Source organism: Herpailurus yagouaroundi, unplaced genomic scaffold (assembly GCF_014898765.1).
Source record: "Herpailurus yagouaroundi ecotype Mexico unplaced genomic scaffold, PumYag 29, whole genome shotgun sequence".
Lineage (NCBI taxonomy): Eukaryota > Metazoa > Chordata > Mammalia > Carnivora > Felidae > Herpailurus > Herpailurus yagouaroundi.
The window spans coordinates 61,139,299-61,158,339 of record NW_024412377.1 but is presented as its reverse complement, the minus strand read 5'-3'; the positions used below and the strand labels follow the sequence as shown (position 1 = coordinate 61,158,339).

The 19,041-nt window shown below is 45.9% G+C and overlaps 1 protein-coding gene across 11 annotated transcripts in view; it reads right to left on the bottom strand.

Annotated features, from left to right (window-relative positions):
- The window catches only part of GABRP (gamma-aminobutyric acid type A receptor subunit pi), a 36,718-nt gene extending 18,651 nt beyond the window's left edge, over positions 1-18,067 (bottom strand). Inside the window, exons 1-9 of one of the 11 annotated variants that reach the window (XM_040444746.1) lie at positions 17,883-18,067; positions 13,510-13,606; positions 12,721-12,839; positions 8,664-8,731; positions 7,407-7,669; positions 5,299-5,381; positions 1,746-1,883; positions 885-1,037; positions 163-350 (exon numbers count right to left, since the gene is read on the bottom strand). In XM_040444746.1, the coding sequence (XP_040300680.1) occupies positions 163-350; positions 885-1,037; positions 1,746-1,883; positions 5,299-5,381; positions 7,407-7,669; positions 8,664-8,731; positions 12,721-12,839; positions 13,510-13,562 (1,065 nt within the window). In that variant the 5' untranslated portion in view covers positions 13,563-13,606; positions 17,883-18,067. Of the gene's footprint in view, positions 1-162; positions 351-884; positions 1,038-1,745; positions 1,884-5,298; positions 5,382-7,406; positions 7,670-8,663; positions 8,732-12,720; positions 12,840-13,509; positions 13,607-17,882 lie in introns of those variants that run through there. The other 10 variants (XM_040444773.1, XM_040444728.1, XM_040444733.1 and 7 more) reach the window with 10 other exon arrangements.
- Positions 18,068-19,041: the final 974 nt, after the last annotated feature.

Sequence of the window (19,041 nt, the reverse complement as noted above, 5' to 3'; positions counted from 1 at the left end):
TGACAAAAAGAGCAGTCTTTTTCAAAAGGTGTCATGACTTCCAGATGCCTCCACCTGAACAGGGATGAGAATCACTGGGGATAGGAACCAGTCGGGGTCCTCTCTACAGACCAGCACATGGCAAGTGATGAATCATATATACAGGGCCCTCAAAATTCTTACCCTGTCTTTGGCTGCCATCTGCTGTAAAGAGCTGTAGTGGGCAACTGCGTATTCCAATAGGGCCCCAAACACGAAGCTAAAGCAGATTCCCAGGTACACATCGATGGCCTTTATGAAACAGTTGGTGTTAGGAAGAGAAGTGCGGGACCCAATCATCAGTGTTGTCATTGACAGTACGGTGGTCACTCCTGGGAAAACAGGTAGGCAATGTTCCCACATCAGTGGCCAGTGAACCTTTCACCTTTACCCGGCAGACCATCACCATTCAGAACTTGGCAAGGGGGACAGGACTCAGAAATGGAACAGCTCATTTTGAAAAATCTGCAGTCTTCTAGAGCAGGGTTGATTTGTCCATTTTGAATGGATATGAGTGATATTGTTTTCTAAGTGTTGCATCTTCTGTCTTCCCATTAGGGGGGGTGTTCAGTATGTAAGATAACTGGCAATAGACATCCAATCACAATTCTCCCTTATCACTGTAAAACATGTTTAAAAATGTAGTACCTCACTCTCTGTCTCTGTCTCTGTTTCTGTCTCTGTCTCTCTGTCTCTCTCTTTCTCTCTGTGAAAGAATCTTTCAAGAAACCAACTCCTGGAACTGCCCTGTGAATATCAGTGAAAAAAAAAAAAAAAAAAAAAAAAAAAACCTGGTAGAAGGTGAAAAGAAACCAAAAAGGACCTGTTAGGCCAGTTCTTAGAAATCTCCTGTTGGAGCTGCTTACCGATACAGGTTCTTGCAGGAACTGAATCAAGGGAAATCCAAAATGAAACCCAGGATAACACCACCAGGAAAGTGGAAGGAACATAGGTTTCCAAAATAAAATACAGGACATTCCTCCGAAGCTCAAATTGCAAGACCAGTCGTGTATAATTTCCTGATAGGGTAAATAAGAGATAGGAAATAATGTCTGCTCACATAGCAGAGTGGTTTCCCTTCAGGATGTTTAACTTAGCTATATTCACATTAAGCTATCTGTTATACACCAAAACCTAATTAAGCATGAACTGTCATTACAGTTTCAATGAAAGAAATTGCTGTTGTATAGAATGGGATTTATAGGGGTACTGGTACTCCCACCCGTGATCCTTTTCTTGTGCCTTTCTCCATCATAGTATTCCTGTAGCATTATACCTGCTGGCTTCCTTGACATCTACCTCACTAGACTGGGAGCCCTTTGGGGGCCATGTCAATACTGGGCATGAAGCAGGTATTAGTGCTCAGCCCAAACCCTATGGCCCTACCACACTGCGGAGGCGTTCCTGGCCACAAAGAGATAAACTAGGGGCGCCTGGGTGGCTCAGTCGGTTAAGCGTCCGACTTCAGCTCAGGTCACGATCTCACGGTCCGTGAGTTCGAGCCCCGCGTCGGGCTCTGGGCTGATGGCTCAGAGCCTGGAGCCTGCTTCCGATTCTGTGTCTCCCTCTCTCTCTGCCCCTCCCCCGTTCATGCTCTGTCTCTCTTTGTCTCAAAAATAATAAATAAACGTTAAAAAAAAAAGAGATAAACTAGAGAAGAAATCGTATTTTTGACTCAAAATGCAACGCAGTTATTTTGCTTTTGTACAAAGTGTCTCCCAAGTTACCTGTTTCCTGCTGTGATCTGGTGACTAAGGTGAAATACCGTTGTATGGTGTACTGAGCAAGACGCAGGTTTTCCAGCCCACGCACCGAGTCGTTCCCTCTCAGCCAGCTGAACTCCACATCGTTCCCATCGTAACCCCCTGGTAAGTCAAACAGTGCAAGTCAATGCAGGGAGGCAGCAGATTGAACTCGTCTGGAAAATGCTACAATATGGGGGCAACAGGAGATCTGCCTCGATGGTGCTAAGTCCAAGGATGATCCCATGCAAAACTTGGCATGATTTCTCACGTGCAGTTGCTGCATCTGCTTAGAATAGGATGAGCTGCTAGGCTATTTGCCATCAATTGAAAACCGGTTCTATGCTAAGCATTATTTACACTTGGTGGATGATAGGCCTCTGGAAGTGGCCATCCTCATTATTGAAATGATATTTATTGAGCTCCTGTCTGTGCACACACACAGCTCTATGGTGCCCTTCAGGACAATCTAGCAGCTCTGAATATGTTCTCAGAGACTTCACAATCGGTCTGTTCTTATTTCCATATTGGCTAAAATGCAAAAACAGAAGACAAGAAACCTACCACTAGCCACTTTATTGATGTCTGTTAACATAGGCATTTGGTAAATCTCAAAGCAGTTTTACTAATATAGTCCATAATAGTAATAATAGCTACCTTTTATGAAACATTTATGGTGAGTCTTTTACACCTTATATCTCTAATATGCTCACAGACTTGCAAGGTAGACATTTATATATTTCTTCAGTAAAAAAATTTTTTTACATTTTTTGAAATTGGGATGGATCTTAGAGTTGATACATACATACATATATATAAAGTAGAGCTTACATTTTTTCCTAAAATGTTATTCAATAAATGCTGTACCTTAGAATCAAGGAATTGTAATGTCTTGCCCATTTTATACATGAAAATTCTCAGATTCAGAGAGATTGCTCAACTTTCTCAGGATAGCAGGGCAAGTTAATAACAAAGCCAGGATTGTACCTCAGGAAAGTCTAAACCCAAAACCCATGGACAATGATGGTGATGATAATATCTATCATTTAGTAAGCAATGGCATTTCTAAGTGCTTTACAATATTATCATCTCATTTAATCCTCAGAATAGCTCTTTGAGAAGACAGATGAGTGGTTAATAAGCACATGAAAAGATGTTCGACATCATTAACCATTAGGGGAAAGCAAATCAAAATCACAGGAAGATACCACTTCACACCCGTAAGAATGGCTGTCATGAAAAAGACAGACAATAACCAATGATGAGAACGCGGAGAAACTGGAACATCCCTGGTGGGACCGTAAAATGGTGCAACCATTTTGGAAAACAGTTTGGCAGCTTCTTGAAAGGTTGAACATAAATTTACTATTTGATCCAGCATTCCACTCCTAAGCATCTGCCCAAGAGAAATCAAACCATGTCCACAAAAGGCTTGTACACAAATGTTCTCAGTGGCATTATTCTTAATAACTGCAGGGTGGAACCAAGCCAAAAGGACTTGTATTACTTGTACTCTTTCATATGGAATAACGAGAAATAAAGCAATAGAAAGGAACGACGTACTGATCCACGCTCCAACATGTATGAGCCTCAAAAACACGCTAAGTGAAGGAAGCCAGATGCAAAAGACCACATGGTGCATTGATCCCATTTATATGAAATATCCAGAAAAAGCAAATCCATAGAGACAGAAAGTAGATTAGTGGTTAACTGGGCGTGGGGGTGGGGTGGCGGCAATGGAAGAGACTGTAAATGTGCACAAGGGATCTTTTTGGTTGATGGAAATGTTCTAACAATGAAATGTGGCAGTGGTTGCATAACTGGGCAGATTTGCCCCAAATCTTTGAACTTCACACTTAAAAGGGCTGAATTTTGTGGTATGTACATTTTACCTCAATAAAGCTGTTAAAAAATAACTCTCTAAGTCAGACAGTATTATTTTTCCTTCTTCACAAGTGAGGAAACTGGGGTCAGGAGAGGTTAGTTCTACTCACCCAGAGTCATGGCTAGTGACAGGAAAAACCCAGTGATTTTGGTACCTGCGATCTTAACCATGGAAGTGTATTGCCTTCATTTTCCCAGGTTACTGGGAAGAGGGATGCCAGTGTTGGGACTAACATTTTGTTAAGTCTTAGCTTGTAGTATCCACTGTTGAACAGTGGTTATCTTCCCTCCATAGGGCAGAGAAGTGGTCATGGGTTCTTAGAGGATTTCCAGGTAAAAATTGCCTGTGGGTTTTCTCTCAGAACCACCCCCAAATGTACTGATGTTAGCTGTGCAAATATGCCTAGAAGCCCAGAGAAATACAAAAATAGCTAAAAAAAATGTGAGTCATATAAGCTTCTACCTAGACACCGTACTTTTACAAGTATTAAAATGCTCACAATCATGGCATTATCATTGCTCTGGTGGGATGGTAGCAATTCTTTTCTAGGGATGGTGTTCAGGAAAAAACACCCTCAGTGAGGTTTCTGGACCCAAATACCTGCTAAGAAACACTCAGTGAATGCTTCCCCTGTTCACTGGGGATGGTATTTGTGCAAGCAGAGTGCTGGAGTTTCCAGGAGAATCTCACTCCTGGGATTTGAGATGAGCACAGCCATACATGGAGGGCAATTACTTTTTCCATGTGGGGTTGAAAATGAGTTCTCTTTTTGATATCCTCAAGTTTTATTCTGCCCCCAAATAGCTGTATTGCTTTAAGTAGGTTTTTCATGTATTTAATCAATAAGGTAATTAATCTGCCTGTCTGAGTCTTTAATTAAATGTCTACTTCTGAAAAATGACTACTGCCTCATAATGGTTGTGCTTCTTGGATGTTGACCATGTGTGTCCTCATGTAAGACGTGCCTACTGATGTCCAGTGCTTGACTATGGTTTTTCCTCCTGACACAAGCCATCCCTTGATGCCTTGATATCTCCTCTCTGAGCCATTGTTTTCCTAGGACACCGGTCACAGGTACACTTTCCCAAGTTCGGTGGGCATTTCAGAACAATGGATATTACTCAACAATGCCATTTGACACACATCAACTTAGAATAAATGCTCATTCTTCATCATAAATCCCCAGACTGCAGTTTGAATTCCCATTACTGGCATCACTGTATTAAAGTACACACACACACACACTCCAAACAACTTCTCTTCAAAGTTAGAAGCAGATGCAATGAATGCCAATGATTGCTTTGCACGTTACCATTTTTAACCCCTGCTGTGTTCTTTCTGGCTTCTGGTGCCTTCTCAGATTCTGAGTCCCACTCCTCATCCAATTGACCCCCATTTCCTTCACTGTCCTGTCTACTCTTAGGTGGAAATATTTAGTGTTGGTGCACAGCGGCCTTCCCCAAAAGATGTCATATTGGAAGGTTTGTTGCTGAGAGGTCTCTAAATCTCTCTGCCTAAACACTCAGAAGGGCTGAATCAATTGGAATCAACACCGAGAAAAGAAAGGCCATTGTGTATAGGTCTCTCTCCATGAATACACTGATCTAAGTCACCCGGGAAAATCATCTCAGGGGCTGCAGGATATATACTCACAGCTTTCCAGTTGCAACTTGCATGTCTGTGTGTCCATGGGGTATTTAGACAGGTCCATGTTACATGCAACAGTCGTTGTGATTCTAAGAAAGGAAAAATGGGTTCAAAAGGAGTGTACAAATGGGTTCAAAAGGAAAGTACACATTCCCTGTTAAGGGCAACTCCAAGAAGACTTTCACCTTGGCCCTTACAGTGAACGTGTGACTTGGAGCCTACACGCAAAACATTCCTGAGCTTTTCTGTGCTAAGTGACATCTTTGAGATGTGGTAAAAGCTGGGGCCCAGGATGGAGGAAGCAAGAATGTTGGCAATGAAGAGGCAAATGTGCAACATATTGCAGAACAGAATCACTCATTGGCTTGAGATGCGTTTGCATCCAGTTTTAAAATTTAATCTTCATGACAAATGCACGAGGAGCTAGAACAGAGATCCCAACACTGCTGTCACCATTTGACAACAGATTCCGGCTTGCCTTGGCTCACACAGCTCTTAGTGGCAGAGCTGGGGCTGGATCCCAGGTCTGCTGGCTGTGCAGTTCTCCAGGACCCTGCCTCCTGGAGGGGATCAGCATTCGCAGAGGAAGTGGAGGATGTTGGAGGGTCCCAGGCACTGTGGCTCTTAGGGACCAACATTCAGGGACATTCAATTAAACCTCAATAAAGCCCTCACAGTGGAGATTTCAACTGGCCCACCTTTATCTCCCTTTTCCTTCAGTGTCATACATTTTTATTAAGTGCCGTCATTAAGCACTGTGCTGGGTTCTTGGGGAAAGTGAAATGTTGTGTTCATGGTGCCCACCTTGAGGAAGCTCCCTTAAGGGAGACAGAGTAACAACAGCTACTATTTACTGAGCGCTTACTCTGAGCCAATCCCCAGGGAAAGTGCTTCACATGCATTATCGCTTTGAATTTATACAACAGCTTTACGAGGTAGGAAAAATCATTCTGCTTTTGCTGCTGAGGAAACCGAGGTTCAGAGAGTCTAGCAACTTGCCTAAGGTCACAGAGTAGGGACAGAACAGGGACTCACCCCCAAATATGTCTAATTCTAGAGCGAGGCTGTTAAATGTCATCTATAATTTGTAATCCTTGTACAAAAGAGATTGTTATGTGCAAAATACAGACAGACACATCCATGCACACACACGTACATACATGGGAAGAGTTAGTGTTGATTGGAGCTGGGTGTCATGGGAGAGGTCTAGTTTAGCTTCTTGAAAGAAGGGTTGGGGTTTGGGCTGGTTTTTGCATAATTCAGTGTGGCTGAGGAATGTCAGATGAGCAATCCAAAAATTCAGTTTATTGGTTAGCTCAGTCTTTGTTTCCTAACAGCAGCCTCTTACTTGGGATTTAAGAGTATTAGGTTCTCAGCCTTCTACCTAAGGACTGTGGGAGCATATGGTTTGCCCGGTCCTTGCACATCCCTTGTGCAAACAGCCCTGAGCCTCTGCCTGTGGGTTGCCTCTTGCAGCACCTAGGGAACACCTTCCCTATTCTAGCCAACCAGCCTCTTGATAAACTTCCACTGGGTGGAAGGAACTTTTGGCCTCAGGGATTTGGAGAAGAGACAAAGGGAGGCTGTGGTTGCAGATGACAGAGGCCTTGGGGCACTGCGCTTTGATTCTCTGTACAAAAATGGCTCAGACGAGTAGAGATGCATTCTGCAGCAACTCTAGCTCCACTAAGTCCCATGAAAGGAAAAATTTTTACATTTCCTCCTGCTGTTCCCCGTCTTCTCTTGCTAACTTCCTTTTACTCTTTAAGACTCAGCTCAGAGTTCTGTCTCTAACGTACTCCCCAACTCCCTAGGATTCTGAACTTCCTTTTGTTATTCATCTGTGTCAGGACAGTGTCTCATTCAGCTCTGTATTCTCGGTGTCCAGAGTGGGGCCTGGCCCAGAGCAGGCATTCAGTAGCTGCTTATTGAGCCAAACTGAACTGAGGAAGGGCCCTTCAATTGTAGGGACAAGAATCTAAGAAGGCAGGGGCATGACAAGGGTGGGACGTTGGGGTGCTTATCTGACAGCTGGTCAGAACTATCCAGGATTTATTTATGCCTTTTCTCCAGCCATCTCCACTCCAGCCCTGCGGTTGCAGCCACCCAGTCACCTGAGAGCATACAGGACTGTGCCATTGGAGAAGAGGCGGATGAGCCTGTTGCCCACAGTGACTTCATGGAGGAAGGACTTCTTGGACTCCACAATGTAAGTGTCCGGCACCCAGAGGAACTCCACAAGGCGCGCATCCAGAGTGAAGCTCTTGTTGCCTTCAAATACCAGCCGCTGGTCCGTCCAGCGCTGTCTGAGGTATATGGTGGCTGTATAGTCCTGAGGGGGAAGCCAAGTAGTGGAAATGAATTGGGGGGAGAAAGACTTTGAAAACGGAAGGGAAGGGGTCAAGTCTTATTCCCTTCCCCACCTCCACTTAGGTCAAGAGTACGTACTATAATAGACACTGGTGAACAAAGTCTTATTCTTGGGGGAGCAGCCTGTTAGCAATAAGAGAAGAAAGCACCTTATCTGTTCTAGAGAGTAACTCTCACTGCCAAAAGGGAGCCCTGTAGGAGCATGTTTAGCGCCTTTACTTACTTACCTTCTATCACAAAAGCCCCTCCAAACCGTTGAAGGTTTTGGTGAGCTAAGTTCTTAGGTTGTCCAGGATTGTACCCAGACTGCACAGTGGGCCCCTTGGCAACCTGCTTTTTGTGTCAGCTTATCTGTACTGGGTGTTCTTTTTTTTTTTTTTTTTTTTTAATTTTTTTAAGGTTTATTTATTTTTGAGACAGAGAGAGACAGAGCATGAACAGGGGAGGGTCAGAGAGAGGGAGACACAGAATCTGAAACAGGCTTCAGGCTCTGAGCTGTCAGCACAGAGCCCGATGCGGGGCTTGAACTCACTGACCGCGAGATCATGACCTGAGCCGAAGTTGGCCGCTTAACCTACTGATCCACCCAGGCGCCCTGTACTGGGTGTTCTTAAGTGAGAGGATGGTGGAAAGAAGTCATGCGAGTGTTGGTTTTCATTAGCTTAGCTTAGCTTCCACCCTGGGAGGGTCCATGTGATATTCAGTCTTCCCCACTGCCCTTTGAGTCTCTCCCCGGTTTTCATCCCTTACCAAATGCACCCGCTCCCCTCCCTCATTTCTTCCCTCCTGGACTTTGAATCCACTTTCCTTCCTTTTCAGAAGATCTGTTTTATAAGAATCTTCCACTCTCTTGAGTTTTGGGATAGGTTTCCAGCCTCTGCCATTCCAAGAGCATGGGGGCTGTGAGTCTCTGTTCTGTTTTTTGAGTAGCTAGAAGGTGTATCCCCATAAAACACAAGGAGAAGGTCTCCTCAGGTGGAAGATGAAGGGGCCACACTTACCATGTTACTCTCTGAAATACTAGAAATACTTGCAATGTCCAGAGTCAGTGCTATCTGAACTGGTTCTCCTAAGAATGAAGAAAAAACCGGAAGGACTTATATAGAAACACAAACACACTACATTAGCACAATGTTTTAAAAATTATAAAATTACGAAAGCAACATTCACCTATTGGAAAATTTTAACCACTCTAGAAGTATATAAAGCAAAAGGTGGATTTCTACCCACCCCTGTCAGGAGGAACCATTGTGTAGAATGGGAAAAAATGTATGAAAAATGTTTGTATAAAAAATGCACAAATATGTAAAAAGCTTAATGTGTAAGAGAGACCACACTACATTCATTAGTGCAGATTTTAAAGGATGTAGTTGTATTTGCTATTTCTTACTTGGAGGATTTTTCCTGTGGTGCTTTGCAACGGACAGATTATTTAGAAACGTAGTAGGGGATTTGGGATTTTGCACAGAGATCTTCATTTTTTTTTTCCCCTCAACTAAGTAAATTTACCACAAGATGGCATTCAAGACTGCTCCTGGTTGAGCTGCTCACCTCCTGATGCTTTGCTACTCTTCCTTTACTCTCCCAAAAGCCTAAACTATTTAGAATTCCAGAACCTTCCCCATGAGATCTGGCATATAGATACTGGGCCTCAAGCTGAACTTCTGAGAGCGCCCGCCTCAGCTCTGGAGACAGAGGCCTTGGGGCCACCATTCTCAAAAGCCAGGCCAGGGCAGTGTATTCCTCCTCAGACTGGAGATGCAGAAGAAAAGCCCAGGAGTGAGAAAGATGTTGGCTTACAACTGGGAAGAGTTACCAAGTCTTTCGGAACTGCAGACTTCTCACCTACAGGTGGGGATAATGCTAATGACACCATAGGGTCATGGAGAGGGCTAAAGGAGATTCGGCATGTGGCAGCTTCTCTGCAGGATGGTGGCAAGAGGGATACGTGTGAAGTGCCTGCCCAGCCAGACGTGTAGGAGGTGCTCACAAATAGTTATCTGTACAAAGCTCCCAGGATTGTGTCTGTCACATAATAACAGAGGCTCAGTAAGTGGCATTTGCCTACCCCTCTTCTCCTCCTTAATCCTAGCTCATTCTGGAAAAAGAACAACTTTACTCACCAGGTTAATAGCTGCAACAACATTCTCTTGTAATAAAGAACTAGGGGTGTGTCAGGGGACTGTGACACTGCATTAACCAGGAAGAGGGGAGGTGAAATTCAAAGGAAGCTTAAAACCATCTAATTGGTAGGAATCAGACAAAGCGACCTACTTATTCACAGAAGGGAACTAAGCCATAGAATATAGGTGGGAATTTGGAAGTGAAGTTTTAGAACCAATGCAATTAAAAGTAACGAAGTAAATGCTTGGTGTTAATACTTGGTGGAAAAGTGGGAGATCTTTGAGGACAGACTGTGGAAGGTGCTGAAGGAGTATGGTGCTAGGTGGCTTTCTGCCCCTCAAGGCAGAAATTGAGAAAAGGAGCTTGGAGCCAGAGTGTTTGAATCCTATGCCCACCACTTCATAGCTGTGTGACCTTGAGCAAATTGCTAAGCTACAATTTCTCACCTATAAAATAGAGCTACTAGTGCCTGGTATTATGGGTTGGGTTGGGAAAGTTACAAGATCTATTTTAAGTGCCTGGAGCACAGTGGGCAGTGGCTGAGTGTTATTTGCTCTCCCTGAGGAACATGGAGAACAGAAAACACACAAAAGTTCCATCCCACTGTGCTTTCTGTTTACTTTGTATCTAATTAGTCCAGTCTGGGCCTTGCTTCAGTTGGCTTCTTTAGGGACCAGAACTTGCTTTCTTCCCCTTGAGTTATCAAAGTAAGCTGTGCCACCAGAGGGCAGCTTCCTCCTAGGAAAGAGGTCAAAGCCAGTTCCTGGACAGTGTTCTTAGGGCTTGTTTATAAATCTGTGCTCTGTGTACCTTGTTCCCTGAAAAACCCTATGGAGGTCTTTTCTCTTAAGGACCCCAGGGACCTAAAACCTGGGTGGACAGGCAGTACAGAAAACATGGCTGCTCCACGGAACTCCCGGCCACCAAGTAAATGTAGTTCCTTTAGGAGACAGATTGCCAAGGTGTTGGGGCTCACCTTCTTTTTGACTAAGGACGCTTACCCCCTTCTCACCTCAGGTGGATCTGCGCCTCACCCTCCTTGGGTCCACCCCAGGTTCATTGCCCAAGAATCTTGCCTCTTGTCAACCTATGAACAGGCAACAAGAAGGGCAGTATCCTGGCCTATTGGTTGGGGTTTGGGAGGCAGAGGAATTGGATCTAACCAGGGTGTACAGACTCACATGCTTGTCATTAGTGTCCTGCTGGGCCTGGGAAGACTAGGGGAGGTTGAAGCCTTCCTAGGTTTGTTAACGTAAGGAGCTCAAATCTTAATTGTGTGGCCATGAAAATGGTCTGTGCTCTGAAATCTATTTGTGCACTTGCTCTGAGGCCATGCTTCCCGAAGGCTGCACCCCACCAGTGACTGAGTGTGGCGGGGATATGAAGGCACACTGTTCCTGGGAGGCAGAGATAGGAGATTCCTCTGATGGCAGATTTGGCTCCAGGATTCTCTGGGGCCCTTCCACACACACATAGAACCGTAGTGTAGTCTATGACACCTCTGCCCAACCTTCCTTCCCTCCCTCTCTGCTTCCCCCGGGGTCAGCTTCCCTCTCTTCCCACCCCACATTCTGTCATAGATATTGCCCCAGTGAATATCTTGCATGGATAATTCCCTTTTGTGTTGGCTCTCCAGTGGACTAACCCACTAATCCTAGATTTGACCAGAGAATTTTGTCATGTGAGGGGAGGAGCAGGAAGGAAAGGGGATTAGAATAGACTGCATCCTGATGATATGGCAGGTGCCATGGTTCTTATTCACACACTTCATTTCAATCAGTCCTCTCTGTGAGGCAGAAGATATATCCCCACTTTATAGAGAGGTGACTTAGAAAGCTAAGGTGCTGGGCAAGCAGTAGAGCCAGGAGCCAAATGGAGGTTTGTTCAACTCCAAACCTCTTTCGACCACTTTATGCTCTGCGTAAGGAGACATTAGAGACACAGAGAGACTGAGACTCTGTGAGGAGGTATATTATTGGTTTCATCCCTCCCTCTTTCCCTCATGCCATCAATAAATACTAATTGACCACTTGCTGTATGCCAAGCACTGAGCTGCTGCTAGGGTTAGTGAGGTAACTTTACTGAGGTAAATAAAGCAAGACTCCCCCAAGAGACTGTAGCCTAAAGCTGAGACAGATGTAAAACCAGTGGCAACGATGGTATTGCCAGGTAGTGGCTAGGATTTGGAAGTATGTTCAAAGTAAAGTGTGAAGAATGGGGATAGGGCCTAGAGGAATCAGGGCTGGCTTCTCACAGGAGGAAGCCTTTGATTAGAGCCGTGAAGAAAAATTGGCATTTTGCCAGGGAGGGAATTTGAAAGAAGCTGTTCTCAGCAGATAAACAGTCTCAGCAAAGGCAGGAGACCAGGGAAGCCAAGGAGGTCAGGGAGTGTTTGGGGCATACTCCTGGCCGGGCATAGCGGGAGGAGTTGGGGCAGATGAGACTGGCAGAGATAGAGGCTGGCCTAGGAAGGCCCTGGTGTGCCATGCAAAGGGCTCTGGACTCTATGCTGAGGATGCTGGGACATAGGCAGGTATTTTGAGCAGGAAAAGGACCCAGGCAGGTCTTCTAGGTGGCACTGTTGGGGGTTAGCCTTGAGTGACCAGGCTGGAGGCAGGAAGACTAGGTGGCATGGTCCTTAAATAATGACACTGGAAGTGGGGGTAGAAGGAAGACAGTGTGTAGGAGGTTGTTAGAGGCTCTAGTCACCTCCTCAGCTGGGAAGAGGATTTCTTCATCCTGCAGGTTGAGAAGCAAAGCACGTTCTTCAAAATAGTGTGAAAATCACTTGCTGTCCTCATCCATTATTGCTAATCCTTAACAGGTTGTAGATCAGAAAAAGGAGTCAACTGAAATCTCCTGAAACCCTCCTCTGCATATTGTCTCTGTTCTCCTTCTTTTGAATTGTCGTACTGGACAGAAAGGATGACCTACCACCAAAATTGGGCCTGAGAAATTTATTATATCCTGCTGTGAGATTCTCAAAGCCAGGCAGGGAGAGCTTGTCACTTCTGCTGACCTCAATGTTGAACTGATTCCCCTGGATGCACATCCTGGAAAAGAAGATGAGTGTTGCTTATCTGTGAATAAGCATGTACACACACAAACTTGAGCTTATGTTTGCATGTATGTCTGTGTGTTGTGCCCATGTACCAGTGGTGACTTTCCCAGAGAGAAATCTCTAATTTTAAGCTGCTGAATTAATATGTCATTATCCCATTCCATTTTATTACCCATTTGCCATACCTCAGAATGCTGAGGTAATTTGGGAACCCCTCCAAGTGTCTTTAGAAAAAACACAAGTGGGGGCGCCTGGGTGGGTTAGTTGGTTAAGTGCCCAACTCTTGATGTTGGCTTAGGTCATGATCTCACAGTTCATGGAATCAAGCCCCCACAGTGGGCTCTGCACTAACATCGCAGCACCTGCTTTGGATTCTCTCTCTCTCTTCCTCCTCCATCTCTCATGAGCACATGCTTGCTCGCTCTCTCTCTCTCTCAAAGTAAATAAACATTTAAAAAAACCCACAATGGTTCACCCATGTATGACCATTTTGGAAGCTTGAATAAATGGCAGGGAGTTGTGTTGTCTGGGTGTTTCAAGGAGGTGGACAGACTAGGCTTTGTCTTGCCATTAGTTTCTTACTAAAGACCTGCCACCCTTCCTACTTCAACCACATACTCAAAGCAATTCAGACCAAGGTCATTATAGGGCAGCAAACTCACCTTGGAGTCAAGAGACTCAGACACACAAAGGTCAAATGGAGAATGTATTTCATGTTGACAAGGCGCTCACGCAGAGAGGGGCCAAAGTAGCAATCACCTGGGAAAACAGATGGGCAAGGCAGGAGAGGTGACCCAAAGGGCTCACCTCTGCCAAGCCCAGCTCCGTCCTGTGGGTCATCAGCCGCAGCAGTTTTTCAACATGTGTGGAGAGCAGCCTCTTTCTATACCATTTGGTTATCCCTCCCATTCCCTGCATGCCATCCAGGAATGACTCCATTTTGGAGGATCATCATGTTAAATCCAACCCAAATAAAGGCTGACACCTTGTTTAGAGAGTAGTTCACCAGCCCCAGAAATGCAGCCAGTCCATCCTGGACTGTGTATTTTGGAAACCCCAGGACTGTCCTTACCCTCTCCTTACCTTGACTTTGCCAGGAAGGACATCCCCAACTAGGCACTCACCCCGACCATGCCATTTATCCAAGGGTCTAAGTCTATTAAGCAGGTCATGTAGACAGGAAATGAAAACTTCCCAATAATAAACAAACACACAAGTAGACTTTCCAAGAACCATCCATGTGCAAGGAATACATTAGATACTTTCCCACGGATCTTCTCACTCCATGTCCCAGAGCCGTTGTGAGGTGGGTCGGTTAATCCCGAACTGGGATGAGCAAACAGAGGCTCACAGAAAGGTCACTGTGCTAGTGAATATCAGAGGAGACTTTGAGTCCAGGGCTGGCAGCCTCACACCAGTGATATCGGCTGCTCTCCCAACCTCCCAGATCTGCTCCCTGGGCACTCTAAAGCCGTTCAGCTGGTTAGGTGAGCATGAGGACCGTCAGGGAAGGCATGGCCCCGGGGCCTGGCCTCCGCAGGCTTGGGAGCTACTGTCAGATGTTCCTCTGAGAGAGTAGCCAGCAGCCAGGCAGGTGAGCCTGTGACCTGTCATGATGGTGACAGCAGAGTGGGGGTTCTCGGGTGTGGCTCTGGCCTTGTACCTAGGCAGGCAGTCCCAGAGTGGCTCGTCCCCTTCCTCTGTGGCAACCTGTGTCAACCAGGCTACTTTCAAGAGGCTAACCATTCTGGGGCTTAGGATATGATTCAACAATTAATTAACTAATATAATTTTACCTACAAAATGGATACATGCTCATTGTGGAAGTGAAAAAGAAGACAGAAATGTAGAAAGTTGAAAGTAGAAGTCCCAATGATGTGTCCTGTAGGTTCATCAGCTTAACAAATGTACCACTCTGGTGGGGGATGTGATAGTGGGGAAGGTTATGTGTGGGGTGGGTGGGGGGCACAATTTTATTATGAACCCAAAATTTCTCTAAAAAATAAAGGCTCTTCCTCACTTCCCTCTAGTCTTGTACCTCAGAGACAATCAACTGTCAACAGTTGTTTTATCTACGCATATATACATGTATATAAATATGAAGAAAACAATTAAAAAGTAAAATTGGTGTTATAGCATGCATTTTTTTGCTACTTACTTGTTTTGCTTAATAATGATAGCAAACATTTATTATATATTTAATGCATGTTTGCACTCTGCTAAGAATCTTGGAAATCCTTGTGACTCATTAAAGTCATGACTACCATTCTCCTCATTTTCCCAAATGAAACAGCTGAGGCTTAGAGAGAATAAGAAGCAGTCCCAAGGTTCTATGGCAAGTGAGGGGCAGACTGAATCCAGGCAAGCTGACCCAATCACTTTTAACCACTACACCATGACACAATGCTCTTTTCCAATGTCAGAGACCTCTCCATGTCAGTTCCTACAGATCTGCTTCATTCCTCCTAATGGTTCAAAGTATGTCGTAAGATCAGCATACCAACATTTATATAACACATGTCCTGCTTATGGTACTAAGTTATTTCCACATGTTTTACTGTTACAAAATCAGTAATGAACATCTTTGCATGTGTGTAAGGTTCTAGAACTCTGCACTTCTTCATATTCCTCTACCTCAGCCCTTTCCTTCTCACTCATCTTTTGATAAATCAACATTATCAGTCCACCAATGATCATATTCAAACTTTCTTCCTTTAGTTCATCTTCCCAGTCTCTGTCCATTCACCCATCCCCAGCATCATTCCCTCCACTCCTTCATTCAATTTTCCAAAGGCTTTACAAGCTCCTTCTGGGAATCAGACATGTATGAGGTATCCACCAGAGCTCCCATCTAGTGAGAGAGAGGGAGTGTAAGCAGTGAAGTGACACAGTGTTCCTGTGGCTGTCCTGTAACAGGGGCTGAGGCAAAGGATTCATGGTGGGCAAAGGAAGTGAGTGATCAGTTCCATTGGTGGAGGGTGGGACAGTGCCAGAATGGAAGTCATAGAGAAGGTCATTAGATTCTTGAAGAATGTGTTTGCATTTTTTCCAGGTGAACAAAGAAAGGTGGAGCCCTCCAGATGCTGGGCAAAGATATGGAGGCTTGCCCACCAACACTCTCCTACCCACTTATGCTCAGTCTCTGCCTTCTAGCCCATGGCCATCTGTAACTTCTCCCTAGTCTGGTCTGAATTAGCTTCTTTCTCATTTTGGGATATTCCTAAATTCTTTCTCTTCCTATGTGAAATTGAACTTTATCAGGCAAGTTGGGGAACAATCTAGCTTCAGCTCTAAGACCCCTATCGAATCGTGTTTTCCCCGTGCCCAGCCCTATGTTAGGAAGTGAGAATGTTTGGGCCTTGGGCCTCTGAATCTGCCCCAAGGAATCTCATGTCCTAAAAAGCTTTGCCCACACCAGACCTGGAAATGTGATCCCATTTGTCCCTGCTTATCTTGTCAGGTTGCTGAGCATGTCTCATTTTATTAAGGAGGAAAAGAGAGGGAGAGAAAGCCCTCTAGATGCTCGCAGGTGCTATAGGTGCTGTGTTTGGTGCTTAATCGCATTTAATTCTCATGAACATCTGGCCTAGTAGGTGTTAATTTCTGGAGTTGGATCTCAGATTGGTGAAGGGATTTGGCCAAGGCCACGTAGGAGTTAAGTGCCATGATTTGAATCTAGGTCTTCTTCCAAAACCCTGTTCTTTGTGCTGCATTTGGGAAGACGACCCCAGCTCCCAAAGTGAACTAGATTACACTTGACTCTGGTCCTTCTTTCACCAAATCCATCTCTGGGGTAGAGTGCTGTATCTCCAGTATGTCCCAAATGGCAACTGCACTGGTGTGTTTTCCTCTCATGTGGTGATAGAGCCAACCATCAAGTGACGATTTGTGTATCCACCCGCCTGAATGAAGGCTCCAGCCACCAGTGCTGATACAGATGATGGGAATGGCATTTAGCAGAGTCACCCACTGAGCCACCAGAGGGCAGTGCCCTGAGGGTTGTCGCCACAGCTACAGGGGACCTGGAGAGTCCAGCTGCATCTACCCTGCGCACCTGCGGGGAACATGGGACTCACGATGTTCCTGGAGGCTCCTGAGTAGGGGCGGCCTATGAACTCTTCCCCTGCTCTGAGGAGCTTTCTGCCAGGATCTCTCCTCTACTTCTAGAAGAGAGCTTGAGCTTTGGGTTGATACACCTGAGTCATTTAACCTTTCAGAGTCTGGGCTTTCCTATCCGAAAAACGGGAGGAGAAAACACTCAATAAATATTAATTTTCATTCTCCTCTCCTTTCTGCCTCTGTGGGGACTTCATTGATCCCACCATGACCATGAGAACCAAAGCTCAATCTCTTTCTATACCCCATGCTACCACCCACGGTATGAGCTGACTACCGCATCCTCTTGAGGGCACTCATTTTGGCATTACCTCCAGAAGGACGGGGTCACACACAGGACTTCAGGGTCACCTATGTGGCAGATGGCAGCTTTCTCTGGATTGGCTCTGAGAAGCAGAGGTAATTGCAGTACATGCAGGTTTCTGCCGCATTCCCAGAATCCCCATCACATAGACAGTGAGCCCCAAAAGCGTCATGCCCAGCTTCCTTCTCACACAGGCACAGCTCCCCTGACTTCTGTCACTTCAGCACAGACAGAATCATTTGTTGGGAAGCAGGAGTGGAGCCCAAATTAGGTTGAGGTGAGGAAAGGGATTATTGCCTTGGGCCCTCCCTAAGAAAATCACAGCAGGTGAAGTTGTGTGGTGGGGGCCTGGTCTGCAGCACAGAAAGGAAGGTCAGGCAAGAGGAGCTGTCATCTCGGCTCTGCCACTGACTCGGAGACTATATTACTTCTCCCTGAGGTTTAGTTTCCTCCACTATGAAATGGGAGAGTAATCAATAGTTCTTCAGACAGCAGTGGATAGGTGCTTAGCAAATTCTAGGCGAGGGCCCCTCCCCTCACTCCCAGCACAGCTTGTATCTGAATCTCCTTCCCTCTCCTCCCTCCAAGTACCAGAGGGACCATCGATTCTCTTACCAGGCAGCTGCTGAGGCCCTGTTAGGGCAGGCCCTTCAGGCTTTCAGGCTGGGCATTCAGGCAGGACATGATCTTCTGGGTCCCCAAGAGTCTCCTCATCCTCAGCCCTGACTCCTTGGATGCAGGCACAGGCCACTCTCTGATGGAGTGGCTCTCTCCATGGGGTAGACAGAGCTGCAGGACCGGCTAGGCAGGCTAGTGGGCGGGGCTTCCCGCAGCTCCTCCCCTGGGTGGAGCTCTGACCTGGTCCTGGGTGTCTGTGGGAATCACTCAGCTCCTGCTATGGCTATTGGCTGCCAGGAGTTTGATTCTGAGTTGGTGTCTCAGCTGAGCTCCTGGACCACAGCCAGCAAAGATCAAAGACCCATGGAAGTCAAATACAGTGGGTGACCGCACCCACCACGCCTGGAAGAGGAGTCCCTTTCAGAGGGAGGTTCTAAATTTTGACGACACCTCTATCCTGGTATCATGGAGCAGGAGTTAGCAGCACGTATGACCTTGGACAAGCCACTTTACCTCCTTAGTTCTCAGCCTCCCATTCTGAAGATAGAACTTAATCATTTCTAAAATTCTGATTCCTTGTTGTGCATTTTAAGAGCACCTTTGAAACCATCAGAAAGCCTAGTCTATGTAAAAGGACACGTGCAGATCTGAGAACATCCTGCTTTCCAGGCTGGAAAGTTTCAAAAAGAGATATCGGGGCCAAGGGAATGGAGGACAGAGGCTGAGCTAGCCAACGCAGAAAGAGGTGGGAGGGACTGGCTAGCTTTGTCCCTGTCTCCTCTTTCACCATCTCTGTCCCTCACACAGAGGATTCTTCAACTCGCTGTGAAGTCCCTCTAGGAGCATCCGTCCTCCATACTCCATCGAACCTCCTAACAGAATTTCTTCAACAGTGTGCAAGCACTCCTGAATTCTCCCTGTCACCATAACCAGTGGCCCTGAAACTCACTCCTGGCTCCAGCCCCATAGGAAGGCACAAGTGATTTCCCGGAGGCTTGGCTTTGCACCCTGAGAGAGCCAGGAGCCAGGAGTCTGTCTGATGGAGAGAGTATAGGCTGTGGCAGGAAGCCCTGAGGCCCTCCTGCCCTCCTGACATGGTGGCCAAGCTCCTGCCCTGCCCCAGCTGGTCTTGGAGGTGAGAAGGGGGTGAGACAGG